The sequence below is a fragment of the Geospiza fortis genome, unplaced genomic scaffold (assembly GCF_000277835.1).
Source record: "Geospiza fortis unplaced genomic scaffold, GeoFor_1.0 scaffold244, whole genome shotgun sequence".
Taxonomy (NCBI): Eukaryota; Metazoa; Chordata; class Aves; order Passeriformes; family Thraupidae; genus Geospiza; species Geospiza fortis.
The window spans coordinates 2,173,517-2,194,240 of record NW_005054370.1 but is presented as its reverse complement, the minus strand read 5'-3'; the positions used below and the strand labels follow the sequence as shown (position 1 = coordinate 2,194,240).

At 48.9% G+C, this 20,724-nt stretch overlaps 1 protein-coding gene across 1 annotated transcript in view; it reads right to left on the bottom strand.

Moving 5' to 3' along the window:
* Positions 1 to 11,616: 11,616 nt before the first annotated feature.
* Positions 11,617 to 20,724, bottom strand: part of EVPL (envoplakin) — a 24,393-nt gene continuing 15,285 nt past the window's right edge. The window contains exons 14-22 of the mRNA XM_031059912.1: positions 20,033 to 20,214; positions 19,139 to 19,317; positions 18,590 to 18,728; positions 17,859 to 18,052; positions 17,365 to 17,515; positions 16,697 to 16,780; positions 16,501 to 16,611; positions 15,778 to 15,870; positions 11,617 to 15,431 (exon numbers count right to left, since the gene is read on the bottom strand). Of these exons, the coding sequence (XP_030915772.1) occupies positions 11,982 to 15,431; positions 15,778 to 15,870; positions 16,501 to 16,611; positions 16,697 to 16,780; positions 17,365 to 17,515; positions 17,859 to 18,052; positions 18,590 to 18,728; positions 19,139 to 19,317; positions 20,033 to 20,214 (4,583 nt within the window). The 3' untranslated portion in view covers positions 11,617 to 11,981. The remainder of the gene's footprint in view (positions 15,432 to 15,777; positions 15,871 to 16,500; positions 16,612 to 16,696; positions 16,781 to 17,364; positions 17,516 to 17,858; positions 18,053 to 18,589; positions 18,729 to 19,138; positions 19,318 to 20,032; positions 20,215 to 20,724) is intronic.

Genomic DNA, 20,724 nt, shown 5'->3' with positions numbered 1-20,724 from the left:
GGGCACTTAGCAGGGGCCTGGCTGGAACCCAGGGTTCTGCTTCTTCTGAAGAGCCTGGAAGGGGACATTCTTGGCATTTAGAGACTTTCAGTCTGTTGCTGGGGGAAAGTTTGGGTTACAGCCACGAGAGCTGTTTTGAAGAGGTCATGTGCAAAAGGGGGGGGCAGGTAATTTATCAGCATAAACCACTGAAATGTAGAGAAGAGAGCATTTCTCTGAGGTTTGTCCTTCCACTAGTAAGCTAAGGTGACACACAGTGATTTCTGTCTCCAGCACTGGAGCATTCCCAGCTCTGTTGGTGGCAGTTGCTGGCACCAGGGAAGGGGGACACTTCTCTGCTCAGCCCTTTGCTGCTGTTATCAGCCAGGCTTCTCAGCACTGGACAAGCTGTTTAGTCTGAGCTCTTTAACAGAGCTGACATTCTGCTCTTTCACAAGCTGAAGAGCACTATCAGGTGTCTTAGTTTGTGCCTTAGCTATGACCAGGAAGCCAGAAGATCCAGTTAGCATAAAGCAGATCCACTTAGGATAAAGCACTTACTGCATATGACTGGAAACAGGGAGCAGCTAAACCACTGGCTTTCCATCATCATTCCAGATGTAATGCTGTTTCCTTTGCTTTATTGCCTTGGAAATGTTTTTGCTGTTCAAATGTTTGGGGGATTGTCTCTGACTCTTGGTGTGGTGTTGACATCTTAATTTCTTTTTCTTCAGTGTAAAATAAATGCCTGTCATTTGTTCAGAAACCTTGGTGTTCATTGTTTGGTAAAGCCCATCAGGCTGGTAATGCAGGACAGCCTGGCTGGTCCTTTCTCCACAGAGCCTTTCTCCCTTCCTCATGTCCTGCACTCTTTCTTTTATCCTTTCCAGCCCAGATCCTTGGCAGGTGCAGAGATGTGCTCTCAGTCCTGTCATGGAACCGGTACCAAAAGCGTTAATCTAATTTCTGCTGTGTCTGTGTACTTTTAGCATAGAAACAGGGTATGCAGGAGCTGCTTTCTCATCAAGGACAGAAGGAAGATAAGGGGAAGACATCTGCCTTAGGAATGCAGCTATAGCCAAAACAAGATCATAGAAAAAAACTGAACCTGGGAACATGGGGAAGGTTTTATGGTAATGAACAATTATAATACCCACGCAGTGACTGCATATAAGCAGCGAACTTGTAGTGAACGGTGTGCACGCCAGGTGGAGCCCATCCCCCGTGCACCAGGCCTCTGATAACTTCTTACCACTACTTGGGTGTTAAGGAGTTTGATTTTACCCACTTTTTGGTGAATTTTGGTGACAGTTATTGGCTACCCAGATAGGAGCTCACCTCTGAGCCTCGACAGATCTGCAGTCGACAGATCTCCAGCCGGCACCGAGGGGTTCTTGGGGAGAACCTCGGTCTCAGACCGTCAGGGGCTCGAGGCAAGATCCCTGGGGTGAGTGAAGGCATCGTTTAAATTGTTTATCTTGGGGTTATTGATGAGGGGTACGAATCCCCTCACAGAGTCACTGGTGAGGGGTTTGAGTCACCCAACAGGGTTCAAGTCCCTGGGAAAGCTCCCTGTCCTGGGCTTCGAGTCCCCCAGGACTACTGGGGCTTCGAGTCCCTCAGGACTAGGGGGTTCCAGTTCCCTTCGAGGGGGTCCCCTGGAGCAGGAAACTTAAAGCACTGGTGTAGCTGGCCGAGGAGAAAAAAAACCAGGCTCATAGCATCGGAGCCAAAACATTGGTGTACTCGCTTTTGTGGTGGAATTTGCTTCGATACTCTGAATTCTTTTTGGTCTCTGGCAGTGTGCGTGCGAGTGTGTTGATTTCAGTTTGCCGGCCTGTAAAATCAACCCTGGGACGCCTGTGATATAAAGCTCATTTAGGAAGAGTGTTGAAACTTAACTGCCTGTTGGGGTTTCGAAGCAATCGGGGTTGTGTGCTATCGATTGTTGATTTATTTTCTGTGTGCGCCGCTGAAATCGCATTTGTGGACGCCAAGCGCCCTCTCGTGCCAGTGCGCGCCGGATTCCCGGCGCGAGTGGGAGCGGGCGGGCGGGGGCACCCCCAGTTGCAGCTCAGCCGTTCCCCCGCCGTCACCTTGGCTCGGGGAGGAGGAGGAGAAGAGAAGAAACCCAACAGACTCGCAGCACAGCAGCCCTGCCCCGGCCCGGCGGGCTCTCGCCTGCTCCAGCGCCAGCCGCCCGGGCAGCGTCACCTGCGCTGTAGCCCAGAACCGGCCGCGGGGACTCCCAGGTAATCGTTGTATTCGCTTTCCAGCCGTTGTTATATACTTGTATTACTGAGCATGGGGGCGGTTTGTTCTAAAACTAGAGTGGGAAATGATATCCCGAATTCTCCATTGAAATGTGTATTGAACCGCTGGGAAAAGATAGGGGGAGGCTCGCTACTGAAATCCAAACTAATCCAATATTGTAACCACTGGTGGCCGCTGTATAAACTGGACAATCAGGTGAAGTGGCCGGAGAACGGCACCTTAGATTATCACACCATGTTACAGCTGAGGCTGTTTTGTAGAAGAGAGGAGAAGTGGAGTGAGATGCCTTATGTAGATCTGTTCTTTACTTTAAGAGACCATCTGGAATTGCAAAGGGGGTGCCTGCCCAGCCTGTCAAACCCTCTCATGTTAGCTTTTGGAAAGGAAGGGGAAAAGGATAGGAGATCAAAGCAATGTTACTCTTCTTGTGGTATTGGGCACCGCTGTTTGAAACGCCACAACCGATGGGAGGAGGATGATGTAGAAATGATAGAGGCCCCAGATGCAGGAGACAGGGGCATAGAGAATTGGGGTGTGCCTGATAAGGGGAAAGCACAGGGAGGGGATGAGCAGGCAGGGGGGAGGCAAGAGTTAATTTCAAGTCCAGTGGTGGGGAGAACCCAGGGTGAGCAGGAGGTGAGAACAAAAGAGGTAGGGAAGCAGGGGGTGAGAAAACAGGAGGTAGGGAAGCAGGGGGTGAGAAAACAGGAGGTAGGGAAGCAGGGGGTGAGAAAACAGGAGGGAGGGGAGCAGGGGGTGAGAAAACAGGAGGGAGGGGAGCAGGGGGTGAGAAAGCAGGAGATAGGGGAGCAGGGGATGAGAAAGCTGGAGATAGGGGAGCAGGGGGTGAGAAAGCTGGAGATAGGGGAGCAGGGGATGAGAAAGCTGGAGATAGGGGAGCAGGGGATGAGAAAGCTGGAGATAGGGGAGCAGGGGATGAGAAAGCTGGAGATAGGGGAGCAGGGGATGAGAAAGCTGGAGATAGGGGAGCAGGGGATGAGAAAGCTGGAGATAGGGGAGCAGGGGATGAGAAAGCTGGAGATAGGGGAGCAGGGGGTGAGAAAGGTGGAGGTAGGGGAGCAGGGGATGAGAAAGGAGGAGGTAGGGGATCAGGGGATGAGAAAGCTGGAGGTAGAGGAGCAGGGGATGAGAAAGCTGGAGGTAGAGGAGCAGGGGGTGAGAAAACAGGAGGGAGGGGGGCAGGCGATGAGAAAGCTGGAGGGAGGGGAGCAGGGGATGAGAAAGGAGGAGGGAGGGGAGCAGAGGGTGAGAAAGCTGGAGATAGGGGAGCAGGGGGTAAGAAAGCTGGAGGGAGGGGAGCAGGGGGTAAGAAAGCTGGAGGGAGGGGAGCAGGGGGTGAGAAAGCTGGAGATAGGGGAGCAGGGGGTGAGAAAGCGGGAGGGGGATAAGCAGGAGGCCATAGCTCAGCTCTGGACAGGGCTGGGATCTCACAGCCTGGTAGTGGTGAAGGTGCCTTTCTCCCCAGTCGATCTCGAGGCATGGATGAGACTGGCAGGGCCCTACAGAGAAGATCCAGAGAGAGTATCTAGAGTATTTGAAACCATTCTCAAGACCCAGAACCCGGACTGGGGGGTTATACAAGTTCTATTAGATACTCTCTTAGACTCCACAGAAAGAGAGATGGTACTCAGGACTGCTAGGAAAGAGGTGGACAGGATAGGTACAGCAGGTGCATTACCAGGAACTGTGGAGGAGCATTTTCCCTCCCAGGATCCCCATTGGGATCCTTACACAAAGGAGGGGAGGCTTTTTCTGGGGCAATATCAACAATGGATATTATTTGGCTTTAGACATGCAATGCCAAAGGCAATCAATTGGTCTAAACTTTATGAGGTGAAACAAGAACCACATGAGACTCCAACTGCATTTGTGGAACGCCTAAGGGCAACTGCCAGGAGATACACCAATATTGATCCAGAAAAACCAGAGGAAGCTGTACAGCTGGCTTCCATTTTCATAGGGAACTCAGCACCGGATATTAGAAAGAAGTTACAAAAGCTGGAGGGAGCAGAGTCTCGTGACCTGGGAGAATTATTACAAGTGGCCTGGATAGCTTTTAATAACAGGGGAGAAGAGGAAGAAAACAAGATCCGGGAGAGAGAAAAGGAGAAGGAGCAGAAAGAAAAGAGACGCAAATTTGAGTGGGAGGAGAGAAAAAAGAAATGGGAAATGGAAAGGGAGGAGAAAGAAAAGAAACGGGTGGTGGAAAGGAAAAAAAGAGGAAGATGTAGGGATGCCATGCTCAGCGCAGCCCTGCAGAGGGCGCTGTTCAACCGCAGGACGGAGCGCGGCTCTGCCCGCGGGGCGCTGCAGCCGAACCAGTGCGCGTATTGCCGGGGACTGGGGCACTGGAAACGGGAATGCCCCAAGAACCTGAAAGGGCCCAAGCTCCCCCAGCTAACCTTCCATCAGGAATGACGGGAACAGCGAGTGAGAGCCCCAGCAGAGCCCCTGGTTACAACAGAGCTGGGGAAAAGAGAAAATTGAATAAGAGTTTATTATATTATATAAACTGTATATATTGACTTTTATATATATTCTCTCTCTAATAGTTTAGTATATTATAAATACTTATTCAGTATTAAATACAAATAACAGAAAATTAAACCAAGAAACTGTAAATGTTGTTGGTGCAACAAAAGAGGAAAAACAAACATTTTTTAACCTTTTTAAAACCTGTTTAAATTTGGCAAACGGTGGATAACACACTAATTTTTATATATGCCTGAATGTCCAGTTCCTCTATTAGGAAGAGACCTGCTAAGTAAATTGGAGGCACAGATTCTGTTTAAACATGGAGAAATACAATTATTGGAGCTTGAGACTAAAGCCATCGAGGGAAGGACTTTTATGTTGCAGGGAACAGTGGAACCAGACAATTCTGGAGGAATACCAGAAATAGCAGAAAATGCAGTAAAACACTCTTGACTTGGACCAGTGGAACTCCAGGCCATTCCCAACAAGCTCAGCCTGTAAGTGTTACCCTAAAACCTGGATGAAAACCACTAAAGCAGAAACAATATCCTTTAAAGTTAGTATCTAGGAGGAGAAATGAGAGTCTAATAGAAAATTTAAGGGAATTTGGATTATAGGTAGAATGTAAGTGAGAATACTCCCATTTTGCCAGTTAAAAGCCTGGGATGAATACACAGGTTGGTACAGGACCTATGAACAATCAATCAAATATTCCAGGATATCCACCCTGTTCTAGCCAGTCCCTTTACCCTGTCAACATCCCTTACAGAATATCACCAATGGTTTACAGTGATAGGTTCAAAGGATGCCTTCTTTTGCATACCTCTTGATAGGCAAAGCCAGGGCATTTGTGCCTTTGATGGGAAAATCCTCAAACTGGTGGAAAGGCTCAGCTTACCTGGATTGTGATACCACAGAGATTTAGAAATAGTCCAACAATTTTTGGGAGCCAACTGGCAAAAGAATTAGAGACCTGGAAAAAAGAGAACCCTGAAGGGTTGGTCCTACAATATGTTGATGATATCTTACTAATGACAAATGCATGGAATTGGCTATTCTAAATTTCCTAGGCAAAGGAGGTTACAAAGTATTTTGGGAAAAAGCTCAAATCATGAGGCAGGAAGTTACCTACCTAGGGCTTGAAATAATGCCAGGACACTGGGAATGGACAGAAAAGAGGCCATCTGCCAAGTACCCCAACCTGCAATTGCCTGAGATTTAACAGCATTCCTGGCTGTGGCTGGATGGTGAAGATTGTGGGTTTTAAATTATGGACTTTTGGCCAAATAATTGAGCTTTTAAAGGAGGCCCCCGAAGGACCTTTGATTTGGGCTCCTGAGGGTGAACACACTTTCTGTCACCTAAAGATGGCCCTGATGTCTGCGCCCATCTTAGGACTTCCAGACTTAACAAAGCCCTTTGAGCTTTTTGGGCAGCAATGGCAGCACCTCATGCTCGGAGTTCTGGCTCAGAAAATAAGTGACTTCAAGAGGCCTGTGGGGTGCTTTTCAAAACAGCTGGACAAGGTCAGCCAGGGATGGCCCCGATGCCTGCGAGCTGTGGCCGTGACTGTTCTCCTCATCCAAGAGGCCAGGAAATTGACTTTGGGACAAAAGATAGCAGTGCACACTTCACACACCATAATCACTGTGTTTTGCCAAAAAGGGGGCCACTGGCTTTCCCCAAGCTGTATGCTGAAATATCAGAGTGTTCCAGTGCAGCAAGAAGATGTGGAGTCGAAAGTAACCACAGTGGTGAATCCAGCCCAAGCCCTGAACATCCCAAAGCAAGAAGAGCAGCTGACCCTCCATTGCCTACACACAGTTGAGCAAGTTTGTGTAAGCTGACCAGACCTACAAGATGCACCAACTGAAGATCCAGAGTTCTTTACAGGAAGAGGTGGCTTGGTGCAAGATGGAAAATAAAAAGCTGGCTATGCCACAGTAACACCAGCCAAGGCAATAGAAGCTGCACCACTGCCCATGGACACCTCAGCACAGCTGGCAGAGCTCAGTGCTGTGAAGAGCCCTGGAACTGGCAGCAGAAGGAAGAGTGAACATATGGACTGACTCAAAATGTGCTTTTAGAGTTGTTCATGCCCATGGAACCATATGGAAGGAAAGAGGCCTATTAACAGCACGGGGTTCTCTGACCAATATACACAACAGATATTGTCCTTCCCTGATGCCACCCAGCTGCCCAGAGAAGTACCTGTACTACACTGCAGGGCACACCAGTGTGGGGAATCCCAAATTCTTGTAAGAAACAGACTTGCAGATAAATCTGCACAAGGGGTTGCACAACAAGGCATCCTGGCATTAATACCTAAGAAAGCTGTTTCACTCCCAGAAGTTAGCCCTGGCTATAGTCAGGCAGATTTAAAACTAGCTACTTACCTAAAAGCCCAGAATAGAGAGGGTGGATGGCTGATAACTCCCAATAACCAGATCATAGTCTCACCCCAAGTGATACTGCAAATTGTCAAGGAGAAATACCAGCAAACCCCCTGGGGAATCAGTGCTATGGTGACTGGTCCAAGGACTCAGATACCAGTGTCCCTATGACAAAAAGTGTCAAGACTGTTACAGAAAAATGCCTGATATGTCTTAAAAATAATCCTTTGAATTCAAAAGTACTGCCTCCATGGATCACTAATAGAGGAAACACCCCCAGGGGTTACTGGCAAATTGTTTTTCCTGAGCTGCCAGGAGATACAATACTGGTATCTCCCGGTATTATTTATTGGACACCTTTTCCAGGTGGCCAGAAGTTTTCCCCTGCTGCACCAACAAGGCCAGGAAAGTCACCAAGGTGCTCCTCAAAGAGATCATACCCTGGTTAGGAGTTCCCATTGGGATGTCACTGATAGAGATCCCCATTTTATATCTGAAGTGTTACAGCAACTTGGTAAGCAGTTGGGTATAAGTTGGGATTTACATGCTCCGTGGGGACTGCAATCTGTCAGAAGGGTTGAGTGAATGAATCAGACTTTAAAGAGACAGATTGGCAAAATGTGTTTTCTTAAAGGAAGTTTTCTTAAAAAGTGGCCACAGGTGTTACCACCAGGCTTGCTATGAGTTAGAGTACAGCCCCAAACTAACCTGAAGGTGAGCCTATATGAACTGGTATTTGGGAGATCATATTCTGCTGTAACTTTCTCTGGATCTGAGGAACAAATTGGGAATTGGGAAATAGAACAATATTTAATTTTATAAGGAAACCCTTGAATGAATGAAAAAGGTTTGTCATTCTCTCAGAACCTCTTACCCTAGACCCCCCAGTTCACTCATTTCAGCCTGGGGATCACATACCCATCCAGATCTGGAAACCTGGGCCACTTCAGGAGCAGTGAAAAGGACCTTCTCTGGTTCTGCTGACTACAAGACCAGCTGTGAAAGTGAAAGGAATTAACTCCTGGATACATTGCTCCCAAGTTAAGAGGACTCCTGACTCAGACTGAATCGTGGAAAACACCGGATCCATGCAGCTGAAAATGTTGAAAACATCTGTAAAGGAGCAACAAAATATATAGACTAATATTTATGGGAATTATTTTATATTTAGGTGGAGATAAAAGAATTTTAAAATTATTTTTAAATTATTTTTAAATTGTTTAAATTTTTAAAAAAATAATTTAAAATTATTGTGAAATTTTTCTGAAGAAAATTTGAAGAAAATTTAATATTGAAGAAAATTTAGTTTGAATGAAAATGAAGAAGAAAATTTAATATTGACTTGAATCTAAAATGCACAATCTGTCCAGCATTACAGCCTGCCTCCCTATCCCTGGATCAGCAGGGGAACATATTCCTTGGGGAATTATCCCCATAAATCTGTCACTGGTGATTCAATATGATAATCTGACATTACAGAACAGAATGGCCTTAGATCTATTGCTGGCCAAAGAAGAAGGGGGTTGTGGGTATTTAAAATTGGATAGAGAACGTTGTGTGTACACATCCCAAATGTAACAGATGATCTCCAGAGACCACAAAATGTGGGCAGTTGCTGATGGTAGCAAAGCTATACTGAAACTAATTGGTTCAATAAAATTCTTCAAGGAATAGTGTGATGGGCCCTGAAAGGAGGGCTGACTGGAATACTGGAAACCATCATAACTGTAATTGTAGTTGTAATAATTGTCAGTACTGCTATTGTCTCTGTTTGCAAAATGATCACTCATATCAGGGGCACTTGTGGGAATATAGGTGACTATAGATAAAAATCGAGTTGGAAATTATCAAATGCCTTAAGGAATTTGAGATGTTTCAAAGGGGGGGAATTGATACCAAAAGGGTTAATCCAATTTCTGCTGTGCCTTTGTACTTTTAGCAAGAAGAAATGGGGTATGCAGGAGCTGCTTTCTCAGCAAGGACCTATTGAATTGCTAAAACATCTGGCTTAGGAATGCAGCTACAGCCAAAACAAGGCTATAAAAAAACCTGAACCTGGGAGCATGGGGAGGGCTTTATGGTAATGGACACTTAAAATATGCATGTGGTGATTGTATATAAGCAATGCACTTGTAGAGAATTGTGTGCACATTAGGTGGAGCTTATCCTGTAATAAATGATGCCTCTTCTTAACACTACATTGGTGTTAAGGAGTTTTATTTTACTCAGTTTTCAGTGAATTTCAGTGACAGAACAAGGAGTTGATGGTTCTGCAGCCCAGTGATGTCTCAGTGTGGGGCTGCTTTCCACTTGAAGTTGCCACACACTATTTCAGAGTTGTGTTCTACTTATTTAAATACTCAAAAGTCACATCTTTACAGAAGCCAAACTTCTGCACTCCCATTTTTCATGCAGGTGCACACATGTGCTCTCTTAGTAACTGCAATCCAAAAAAACCAATTTCAGCACAACCTGACAGCTGTGCTCCTGCATCTAATGGCCTCTGTGTGGTGACAGCCAGCTTGGAGGCACATATTTGTGGATGAATCCATGGAAAGATGGATGAATTCTGCTGTGGGAATCATTTCCCTGCCTTTGCATACATGTTGTAATGTCAGTGCTCTGCTGTTTGCTCCATGCAAACAATGCTCATGTTGTACCAGACAAACTGTTTGAAGAAGAGCTTCCTTTTTGTTTTGTTTTTAAAAGATCTGCAGTAAAAATAAATACCAAGGACATTCATCCAGTCCAGAAACATAAATAAAACACTAGAGCAAACCTAGCCCAAAAATTGAATCCAACTGACTTTATTTCTTACCAACTCCATTGCAGCAAAGGGAACAGCAGCTGTGTTGAAATAACTGCTCTGGGAAAGGCACAGTGCAGCACCATCACCCTGTGCCTGGAAAGGGAGGAAAAGTCCTACCTGGCTCCTCCTGAGCAACTCACAAGGATCTGGGGAAAGCCCCGTGGCTGAGGTGCTTCCTATGGGCACATCAGGGCATGACATGAGCTACTTTCTGCAGATAAGGGGTGCTTGGCAGCAAACAAAAGGATTTTTAGTGAGTGTTTTTCAGACTAGACTAAACTGCTCAGCCACCTCATCATCTCTTAACAACTTCACCCAACCCAGGTAAATCCCTCCTGCCATGCAGTTAGGGAGCACTTTGTCCAAAATGATTAACTGCCTGCCTAATTACCACAACTCCAAGTCTGGTAGTTACAGAGCACTGCCCCAAACCGTTAATCACCCCAGAGCAGGGTGAGGAAGGCTGGCAGCAAACTCACCTGCTGGGCACCTGATTGATGCTCTGCTTTCAGCCAGCCCAGGGCAGCAGAGCCCAGGCACAGAGAGGCTGTTCCAAAGAGCTGGGACCTGAGGATTCCTGGGAGCTGCACTGCTCCAGGGCTCCTGGGCTGTGCTGGGACAGGATCCTCACCTGGCCATGCTCCTGTGCTTCAGGAGAGTTCCTCCAGGTCCATGAGAGCCCAGCTCCAAGGCCTTGCTGCTGCTCCAGGGCAGCAGTGTTCTACCAAAGGAAACGGGCTGGGAGTGGATGCTCCGGGCTGTGTGCAATGGTTTTCCCTTTTGTAAACCAACAGATTCCCAGCAATTGTGGCAGCTGAGATGGCCACAAACAGCAGCCGTAGGCCTGACAATAACCAGAGACCCTGCAGAGCCTGGGACAGAGCCTGGGACAGAGCCTGGGCACATCTCAGATTGGAAACTTGCTGTTACAGATTACTAATGCTGGACACTACCTACCACTAGGAAGGTCATGGGAGCTGAGCGTGCTGAGCTTGCCAGACTGGGAACCATTTCTTCCTGGAGCCCAGACTTCAAATTCCAGCTAGGCACTATGGAAATAGAGGCTATGCTGCTGGTCTGGTGGGTGAAGGAGGGGGAGAAAACCTCTACTTTCATGGATTATTTAGGATATGTTGGAGTTCCTGAATAGCATCAGCTAAAAGAGCCCTTGGGAGAGGGAAAGGAGTAGCTGATATAAATAGAAAGTAATTTTCTCATCCCATAAACCCAGGGGATGTCCACAATAGGGTAGATACTTGGGAAGAACATTTGGCCTATGAGAATTGCTTGTTTCAGGAAGGACTGGGTGATGGAAGTTACACAGAGGAGTAACTTCTTTTTAGTTCACCTAAAGAAATAGCGAGTGCAGATTTTCCAGTACTGTTTGGTGGGACTGCACCTCTTTGGTGTTCAAGTTCCTTTTTAGAGGTGTCCAAATGACCAGGAAGCAAAGTCTGGTTGGTTTTTAATTTTAAAGACAAATATAAAAAAATCTTTAAAAATATGGACTCACAGGCAGAAGGACACTTTAGGGGTTCAGTGCTGGGAGATCAGAGAGAGCAAGAGTCTACAAAACCTGTGTGGATTGGGCTGCAGGGCATGGGATTGCATGGAGGAGGAGTAGCTGTGCCTTCAGCCACAGCCTGCAGAGACAACACAGCCACAGACGCTCACTTGCTATATTTATTGCATGCAGAATGAACCAACTGGAAAACACTCTGGCTCTTCCCCCTTTCTGGGCACAGCCACATTTAACCTACAGCCCGTGAAGTTCTCACAATCAACCCCTCTCTGGGCTGATCAGGGAACAGCACCTGGGGACTGTGGGGACCCCTCCGTGGCAGGCCCATGACCACATTTTCTTCCTCACACGGCCGAGCTGTGTTGGGAGGCAGGTAGCTAAGACAGAAGAGTAGGCAGCCCTAAATGCTAGATGCTCCATTGCTGTGAGCCTGCTGCCTCCATAGGGAGAGGTGTTCTGAAGGGATGAACTCCTGAAGGAACCAGCCGCAGTAAGTGCCTTGGTCCATTCAATGCCTGAACCGCGAGAGCCTGGGGGAGCGGCTCGCCTGGTGGTACCGCTGATACCCCTCCGACGCGGCCGGGAGCAGCAGCAGCTGGCTCAGAGAATCCTTCTGGCAGAGGGCCATGGCCTCCTTGTAATTTATCTTCTCTTTAGTGACAGGGTCAATGAGATCTTTTTCATAGTTGGACTCATCCTGGAGCCTGTTGGCGAGGTTGCTCGTTATCATCCCCGTCTGGACAGCTTCCAGCACAGGGATGCGACCAGTTTTCTTGGGATCAATCAGCCCTCCAGTTAGATGCTGCACTTGCAGGTAGGGGAAAGCACTGTCCTTGGTCATCCAACCCTTCTGAACTGCTTCCCCCACAGACAGCCTTCGCTTGGTCACTGGATCCTCAATGCCTGTGAAAGCTTTCTGGGCATTGAGGAGTCTCTGCATGTAGGTCCTGTCAATCAGCCCCCTCTCGATCGCCTTATGGACCGAGAACCGGTCCCTGGAAATGAGATCTATGATTCCCCCCGTGGCAGCCTGGGCTTCCAGGAGCTTCTGAGCTGTCATGGGATCGAGCAGCTTCTTCGCAACAGCAGTCTTGATGTTGTACTTGGTGTTGGTGGTGGTGTCGTACACCCCAGCAATGGGGGATGTGTCATCACATATGCCCTTCTGTGAGGCTGGGGGGAAGAAGGTTTGGGTTTGGTGGGTGGTGGGTGATGTGAGTGGGGATTTGGAGATGATGGAGCCAATTGAGAGGGATGAGGGAGGCTTGGTTTCCCCAGCCACCAGCAAGGCAAATTCAGAGATGGGAATCTTGCCATCTCGGTACAGCTGGTACTCCTCCTTTGTGATCCTCCTCAGCCTTAGAGCATCATCGATGGAATACTGCTTCCCACTTTTCTTGTCAAGGAGAAGTGAGATCTCCCCATTTGGGCCCAAGGTGGTGACTTCTTCCCAGTCACACTCCAGCTCTTGCAGCTGGATGTACTGGCCTCTGTCTATGATACCTCGCTTATAGGCTTCGTACGGGGACATGTCCTTCCCCGTGTCAGGGTCCAAGATAGAGATTTTGGTGGAGAGGTTCGTCTCTCTCATCTGAGTCTCATGATTGATTTCTTCACGGTTGACCTTTGACTGGAGATCCCGAATGAACCTCTCCTTGTTGTAGATCTGGTCCTTCTCCCTAAGGATGTCTGCTTCCAGCAGGGAAACCTCGTGTTCCAGCTGCTTCTTCTTCTGCCTGTCATTCTCAGTCCGCTGGCTGAGCAGTTTGGATTCCTCCCGAAGGAAGAGAACTTTCTGCTGCTTCTGCCTCTCCAGCTCCCGCAGTTCACTCTCCAAGCTGGCTCTCTCCTGGATGGCCAGGTTCCTGGCTTTCTGCAGCTCCGTCTCTTCACGAGCCCATGTCCTCTTCATGCCTTCAGCTCTCTCAATCTTCTCCCGGAGCCGCCGTACCTCCTCTTCTACCTTTTGCTTGGCTGCCCTCTCCCTGCTCAGCAGCTCCCAGATGCGTGCACGTTCACTCTCCAGAGCTCTGTCCTTTTCCACTCGAATCACCTCCTTGTAGATGGTCTTCTCCTGGGATTTCGTTTTCTGCAGGACATCAACTTGCACCTGCAGGTTCTTGCATTCTCTCTGCAAGTTCAGCACCTCCATCTTCTCCCGGTCCAGCTCCACGCGCAGGTTGCTGGCAGACTGTTCCAGGACTGGGTCCTTCTCCAGCTTGACCACTTCTTCCATAATGATCTTTTCTTGCACTGGGGTTGGGCTCTCCTCCAGCTCCTTTATTCTCAGTGTAATTTGTCTCATCTCCTTCTCCAGTGCAAGCCTCTTACTTCGATCCTCCTGAAAGCTGAGCAACTTCTCTTGCTCTTCCACCAGCACACGAACCTGCTGCACGTCGCGTTCCAGGCGACGCCTGTTGCTCACCTCCTCATCCAGACTGCGTCTCAGCCTGCTGTGTTCATCTCGGAGCTTTGGATCCTTTTGGGTCAGTATCACCTCTTGAACAACCACCTTCTCCTCTGGCTTCCGCCTCTCCAGCAGCATGTATTTGTTCTGCAGGTCATAGATGGCATCCTCTGCAGCTCTCCTCTTCTGGGACATGTTACGCACCTCCTGACGCAGGCGATCGGCTTCTTTTTCCAAGAGTGGATCATTCTCATAGCGGATGACTTCCTTGTTGACCAGCTTGGTTTCCACCTTGGATCTCTCCCTCCTCCATTCATCCCTTTCCCCCTGCAGCCTAATGAGCTGCTCCTGGGTCCTGCCATTGGTGTTCACAAGTTCATTGAGCTGCTCTTTCAGCCTGTCAATTTCTCTGAGAATCTCTGGACTCTTTTCATGTTTCACCACCTCTTCTATGACCTCCTTAAACTCCACCTCTGGTTTTTGTGACCTGAGGACTTTGAGCTCTGCTAAGGCCTCTTCCACTTCACTGTCAATCTTTGTCCTTTTCAGAGTGACTTCCTGCAGCTCCCTTTTCAGGTGTGCAATCTGCCTCTCTGTTTCAGGGTCCACCAGGAAGATCTCATTGACCCTCTCTTTTACCTCTATCCTGGGCTTTTGCTTCTCTGCGATGCTGTACTGGGTCTGCAGCTCTCCCAGCTCACCTGTCAGCATCAAGTTTTTGCTCCTCTCTTCTTCAATCAGAGTTTTCAGCTTGGAAGTCTCTTTCAATAACTCTGGGTCCTGCTCTACCTGTTTCACCTCCTTAACAATAATTTTGGGTTCTGCTGTTTCAATCAGTCTTTCCACCTCTGCAATCTTGTTCTTCACTTTCACTATTGCTTCTTCTGCAGACTTCCTTTTGAAGGATTCCTCATCGATTTGTAACTGCAGGGTCCTAACAGACTTCAGCATTTCTGGGTTTTTCTCCAGTTTGATGAGCTCCTTCACCACCACTTTCTCTCGGATGTTGGGCTGCTTTCGCTCCAGCATGTGCAGCTCTCTCTTAAGCTGCTCAAGTTCAGAAGCAGCAGCCAAGCTTTCCTCCTGGAGATGCTTGATCTCTTGACGAAGACTGGCTGCTTGGCCATCCAGGCTTGGATCCTTCTCAATTTTTGTGATCTCTTTGGTGAGGAGTTGGGCAGGAGCAACCTTCTTCTCACTCTCCATTTGGACAAGCTTACGGTTCATCCCATCAATGTCTTCCTGCAGGCTCTGCCTCTTTCTGCCTTCCTCTTCAATCTGCTGCACCATCCTAGACAGGTTGCTCTCCACCTGTGGGTCTCTGTAGTATTCAATCACCTCTTTTTCTTCCACTCTTTCAATGGGTTTCTGAGTTTTCAACATCAGCAGCTTGTTTCTGTGTTCCTCCAGGTCCTCTTCAATCCTGGCCACTTTCCTCCTTTCTTCCTCCAGCTGTGATTTCAACCCCTCAGATTCCTTGCTTGTTGTGGCTTTGTTTTCAGCTTTCTGGGTTTTCTCATGAACAGCTTCAATGTCCTCATGCACTTCCTTCTGCAAGGTAAAAAAAAAAAAAAAATTTAAAGAAAGGCAGGCAAACCAAGCCACTCTTTTAAGGTGACTCAGAGATCTTTTAAATGACATGGCATGGTGGGAGACAAAACTGGCACAGAATCCTCAGGCAGTCTTCAAATAAGGCTGTTTGTAAATTTGTGAGGACACAACCACATCAACTCAAGCAACTGACTTGGTGGTGTGGGAAATGAATTTGTAGAAATTGGGTCTTCCCCTTCAGATGGAGGATGTGGAGACTCAGGGAGGGGTGGGGGAGCCCCAGGCTGAGCAGATTTGAACCCCAGTCTAGAGCACCCCAATCTTGCAGTGAGCTCTAAGCTGGTACCTTCTCCACGATCTTCTTGGCAAACTCCAGTCGGCTGAGCTGCTGTTTATTTTCTGCTGCCAGCTCCATGTAGAGCTTGGTGACATCATTTTCCTGCAAAAGAAAGAGTGGTGAGAGCCTTGTGCCCTCACCCAGACACAGCCCTGTTGCATGGCAGACTCTGCCACACTTCCTTTCACCTGGACCACTTTTGTGTATGTCATAGTTCTAGAGATTAGTGTCTTCCCATCTGACTCTTTAGAGAGACACAGAGTCTAAGGATTCCTGAAGGAGATCCTGTCCCTGTTATTTGAATGCCTGTTAGATGCCTGCAGGCCTACACAGGGCCCAGTGTTCCAAATCCACAGATGAAGAGCAGCTGGCAAAAGCCTCAAGGTGATGCAGAACTGGGCTGTAACTGAGAAGAGCACAGAGGAGCTCTGGCTTCTTCCTCTCCCCACAGACCCACCCTGTAAGTTTTATGTTCATACACAATGTGGTGAGGAAGCAACATCAGTAATCTCAACCAAAGGTGCCAGGCACAGCCCTAATTCAGGATCTCACATTCAGGATCTGTCCCTGCTGCTTTGGCCCAGGCACAAAGGGATCCCTGAGGACTCTGACTCTGGGATTAGGACCATAACCAGTGGTGGCTGTAAGAGTGGATTAAGGCCTTGCAGAGGACATTGGGGCATGGGTAATGAGCTGGACAATGGTTTCTGTGTCTTCATGTTAACATTTTACCTGGGCCTGGATGCTTTCCTGCAGGGGGGTCACACGCAGCCTCTTTGCAGCAGAGTCAGTCAGGGAAGGGTCCAGAGAAGAGCTGTATTTGCCTGCTTCAAGCTCATAGTCCTGTCCAGAGCAGACACACGAGAATCAGGTGGGAACTCTTGGGTGAAATGCTAAGGGAGTGACAAATGGGAGAAGCCATCCTTACATTCAGTGTGGACTGCACGTTCTGGGACAGCCTGACCAGGGCGTTCTTCTCAGGCTCCTTACTCTGGATCTCCTCCACCAGCCTCTGCAGGAGACACACGGGGTGTTAAGGACACTCTGAAACCAGCTACCCAGTAATACTCCTGCAGCCTAGAGAATCAGCTTAGCTGAGGGAATGGTGGCAGCAGGAAGACATTTAGGAAGAGTCTCCAGGGTTTTAGGGTGTCTCAGCTGTGCTATAACTTGCCTGGGACTTCCCACACTGATTTATCACAAATAAGATAAATAACAGCCAACACAGAGACCTCCACAACTCCTTGTCTGAGCTAGTGAGCTTAGAGTCTGATCAAAGAGAGAAAAATTAAGGACTTGGATACAACATCTCAGCCTGAGGTGCAATATTTCAGGATCTGAAAGTGTCCTCTCCATGGAGAAGATTTCAACCTGGAGGTGACTGGCACAGATGAGGACACCAGCACTGGAGATAAACCCAGCAAGGTGAGATACACCAGGTATCACCATCTGTGGGCTGCAATCCTTCTCTAGTTCATACACTGTGGTTGGGGAGCACACAGCTAGGAGCTGGCTGGTACTATTTTGCATGTGCTGTTCACAAGCAAATTGCCCCATCCCTGTAAAGTCACAGGCTTTTCTTGCCCTGGAACACACCTTCTGTGCCTGCAGCTTGTAATTGATCTGGCTTGGCCCATCAGTGGTCTTCACTTGGTGCTTGGGTAGGTTGTTCATCCAGAACATCAGGTTCTCATTGGAGTTTTGGAACTGCTGGTAGGTGAGGCTGATGTTCCTGAGGGTCTTCTCTCTGCACAGCACAAAAGTGGACAGCAATGTTAAGGGAAAGGGCAAAGACTCATGTGCAAGTTCCTAGGGAGGAAGGTGAAAGGTGAAAACGTCACCACAACAAACACCAAGATAACAAAAATGAGGAGGTGACAGCTGATGCCTGAGTGGGGAGCACGACTCTGGAAGCTCAAAGCCTGTGCTGTGAATAGGAAAGTGGCAACTGCACAGAAGGACACACCTGGTCCTCAGTATTACAAGACTGGGGTCGGGATCAGGGTCCTGCAATGAAGAACATGCTATGGGCTCTGACCCTGCCCCATTCCACCCTAGCTAAAGGAGCAGAGATGCCCCAGGGTGCTCACCTCTGGTCCAGCTGGTCGGCCACAGCATGGTAGCGGTCATTGAGGAGCTGCACCTCCCTCTTCTGCCGGGGCAGGTCGGGGCAGTACTCCTGGAAGTTGTTCTGCACAGCACTGCAGCTGTGCTCAGCATCCTTGAGCCCCCTGTTCAGCCTCAGCACACAGTCCTCCTGGCCCACCAGGTCCCGCCTCATCTTCTGCAGGGCAGAAAAAAAGACACCGTGTGTTGGCATCAGTCAGAGCAGCACCCAAACACCCTCCCTGATGTGCCACTGACTGGGCAGCACTGGGGGCTGGCCAGACTCTCTAAGTGAGGTGGAAGAGGTGGAGCAGTGAGGTTTATTCACCAGGGAAGCTGGAGAGCAAGGTGGCTTGGACAGCGCACTGAGAAGTCCTGGGGAAGGCAAAACATCACGTCACTGTGGGTGCCAAGGATGGGGCAAGGAGACTGGGAGCAGGAAAGATTAGGGGGAGGTGTGAGGGAGAGCAACAGAGATTGGATGCTAAGGGGGTCATGATGCATTTTAGGGACTGCAGAGGGAGGGACAGAGTGTTTTACTGTCCAGTGAGAGCAGGTCAGCCTGCAACAGCAACATTAAACCTTCAAGGAAAAAGTCCTCAAAAAGGCTTCATCACTGGGGCCTCAAGGTGCTCTATTAAATCCAGCTCCTCCCACTCTGGTCCCTGAGCTCAGGGATCTCCCACCCTTAATGAGAAGCCTGATGCTCCCCTACCTGCAGGTCATTGGCCCGATCCTGCAGGGCATTGGGGGATGCAGGAATGATGCTGTCCTGAGCCAGCTTGGCCTCAAACGTGCTGACAATCTTGTCTGTGTTCTCAATCTGAGTCTCCAGGTTCAGGGCAGCCTTAGCCCTGGGAAAGGGGAACACAAAGGACAAGCTTAGCTACAGAAACCCCACTCTTCTTCTTTTTTCCCTTTGATGTTTAACCTTACTTAAAATTAAAGCCTTTGCAGTATGTCAGAGAACAAGCAATGTGCACTGACAGCCCTGTCATGCTGGTCACAAGTCAGATATGTTGCAGTTCACCACACAGCAGAGCTGGGACACACACCCATTGTGGTGGATTTTCCATGGTGAGGGGATCTCCTCACAAATTACACACAGGAACTCCTTCAGAGGAGTCCTTTGAGGATGGATGGGAGGTTTCCAACCTGTGCTGGATCTCAACCAACATCATATAGATCAAAAGCATTTTCTGTCATGCTTCTGTGTTGGCACACCTGTGCAAGGACACTTCCTTCCCTCACCCCCATCACTCACTTCTCGTTGTACAGGCTGGAGAGGATTTTGACGTCGCTGTATTTGCTCCTGAGGGCGTTCAGAGTGACAGGGAGCTGGGAAGCTGAGGTGCTGCTGGGTTTCTTGGAAAGGTAGGTCTCACACTCCTTCTGCAAGGCATCCTTGGCTGCCCCCAGGTTCTCAAGTTTCTTTGTTGTTTCCTGGCACACCAGATGGAAGCACAGTCACCCAACACAGCCAGAACAGTGCTGCTGTGGAAATGTGTTTCCCTCAGGGGCAGATTTGGCTGTGGGGCTCAGGGTGTGGTGCCCCTCCAGTGCCCCTTGGGGCACAGCCCCATCCAGACTGTGGCTGTCTGGCAGTGGCAGGGTGTGGGAAAGAGATCCACATAGACAGATGGAAAAAACCTGCCTGCCTGAGCCCATCCTGCTGCCAGAGCCAGGTAAACACCCACAGATGAAGATGTAACAAGCTGAAATACTGCAAACCCAGACCTTGACCCAGAGGAAAGGAGGGGGGCTCCAGGGCACTGCCTCTTTTCCTGTCTCACTGACATTGACAAGTCTGTACTTCCCATCAGGGGAGACAAAACTGGCCCTTGGATTCATTCCCTTTACTCTTCAGTCTCTTTGTTACAGACTTGAGAGTGTGACAGCATTCCTAAAACTGGCCTAATTCCTGGACCACAGCTCTGAAATGAATGGACCCTCTTGCTCCAGAGACAAGGGAAGATCCTGCATTTCCTGAGGGTTTCACTTGGTCCCATTTCAAGGGTTCAAGCCAGCCTGAAACCCTTAAATCTGCAGTGTGGTTTTGTCCCTTGGAGCACCAGCTGTTATCTCCAGTGTTATTTCCATGTTGTCCTGCTTTGGGCTAAGGACACAGAGCTACCAAACTGCCCCTGCTCCAGCTCACCTGCTGCTGCTTGATCCTCCTGCCAAGGTCATCTGTAGGGTCACTGTAGTTCACAGGAGACCTCACTCGGTTCAGGACCTCCTTCTCTACCTGGACCAGGTCCTTGCCCACACGATCCAGGCTGCTGAGGAGCTGGTCAGCTTGGGGATCATCCTGGGCTGCTGGAGGGCTCTTGGACAGAGCTGCAGTGAGACATAGCTTAGGTTAATCCCCAGGTTTTAGCTGTGCCATGGTGAGCCACAGCTCCAAAGAAGGGACAAAGCCAAGTGCTGCCATGCAGACACATCCCTTTCTCAGCTTTGCCTTTGAACTGCAGCACAGATAACCCAGGGTTGGGATTTAGCCACAGCTGCCTGCTCATCCCACAGCCCCCAGCCAGGGAAGAGAATTACAAGGGACCCAGATTACAAAGCAGGTTTAATTAAAGTTTCTGGACAGGCATATCCCCCTGAAATCCTAAATACCCTCCAGCTCTTGATGGAGCTCAGAGGTTTGAGAAGGGCAGCAGACTTTAAGTGAATTGCTGAGACAGGAGTCAGGTTATCTTTGCCATGGAGGAGAAGGCATCCTTCCACAGGGACCTCTGCAAGTGTCTGTGTGTGAGCTGCAGGTGCTCTGCCCACCCTGGGTGGGTGCTCTGCTTCCAGAGCTGCCTCTGGAGAGGGCTGGACTATCCAGGTGACAAACCTTGC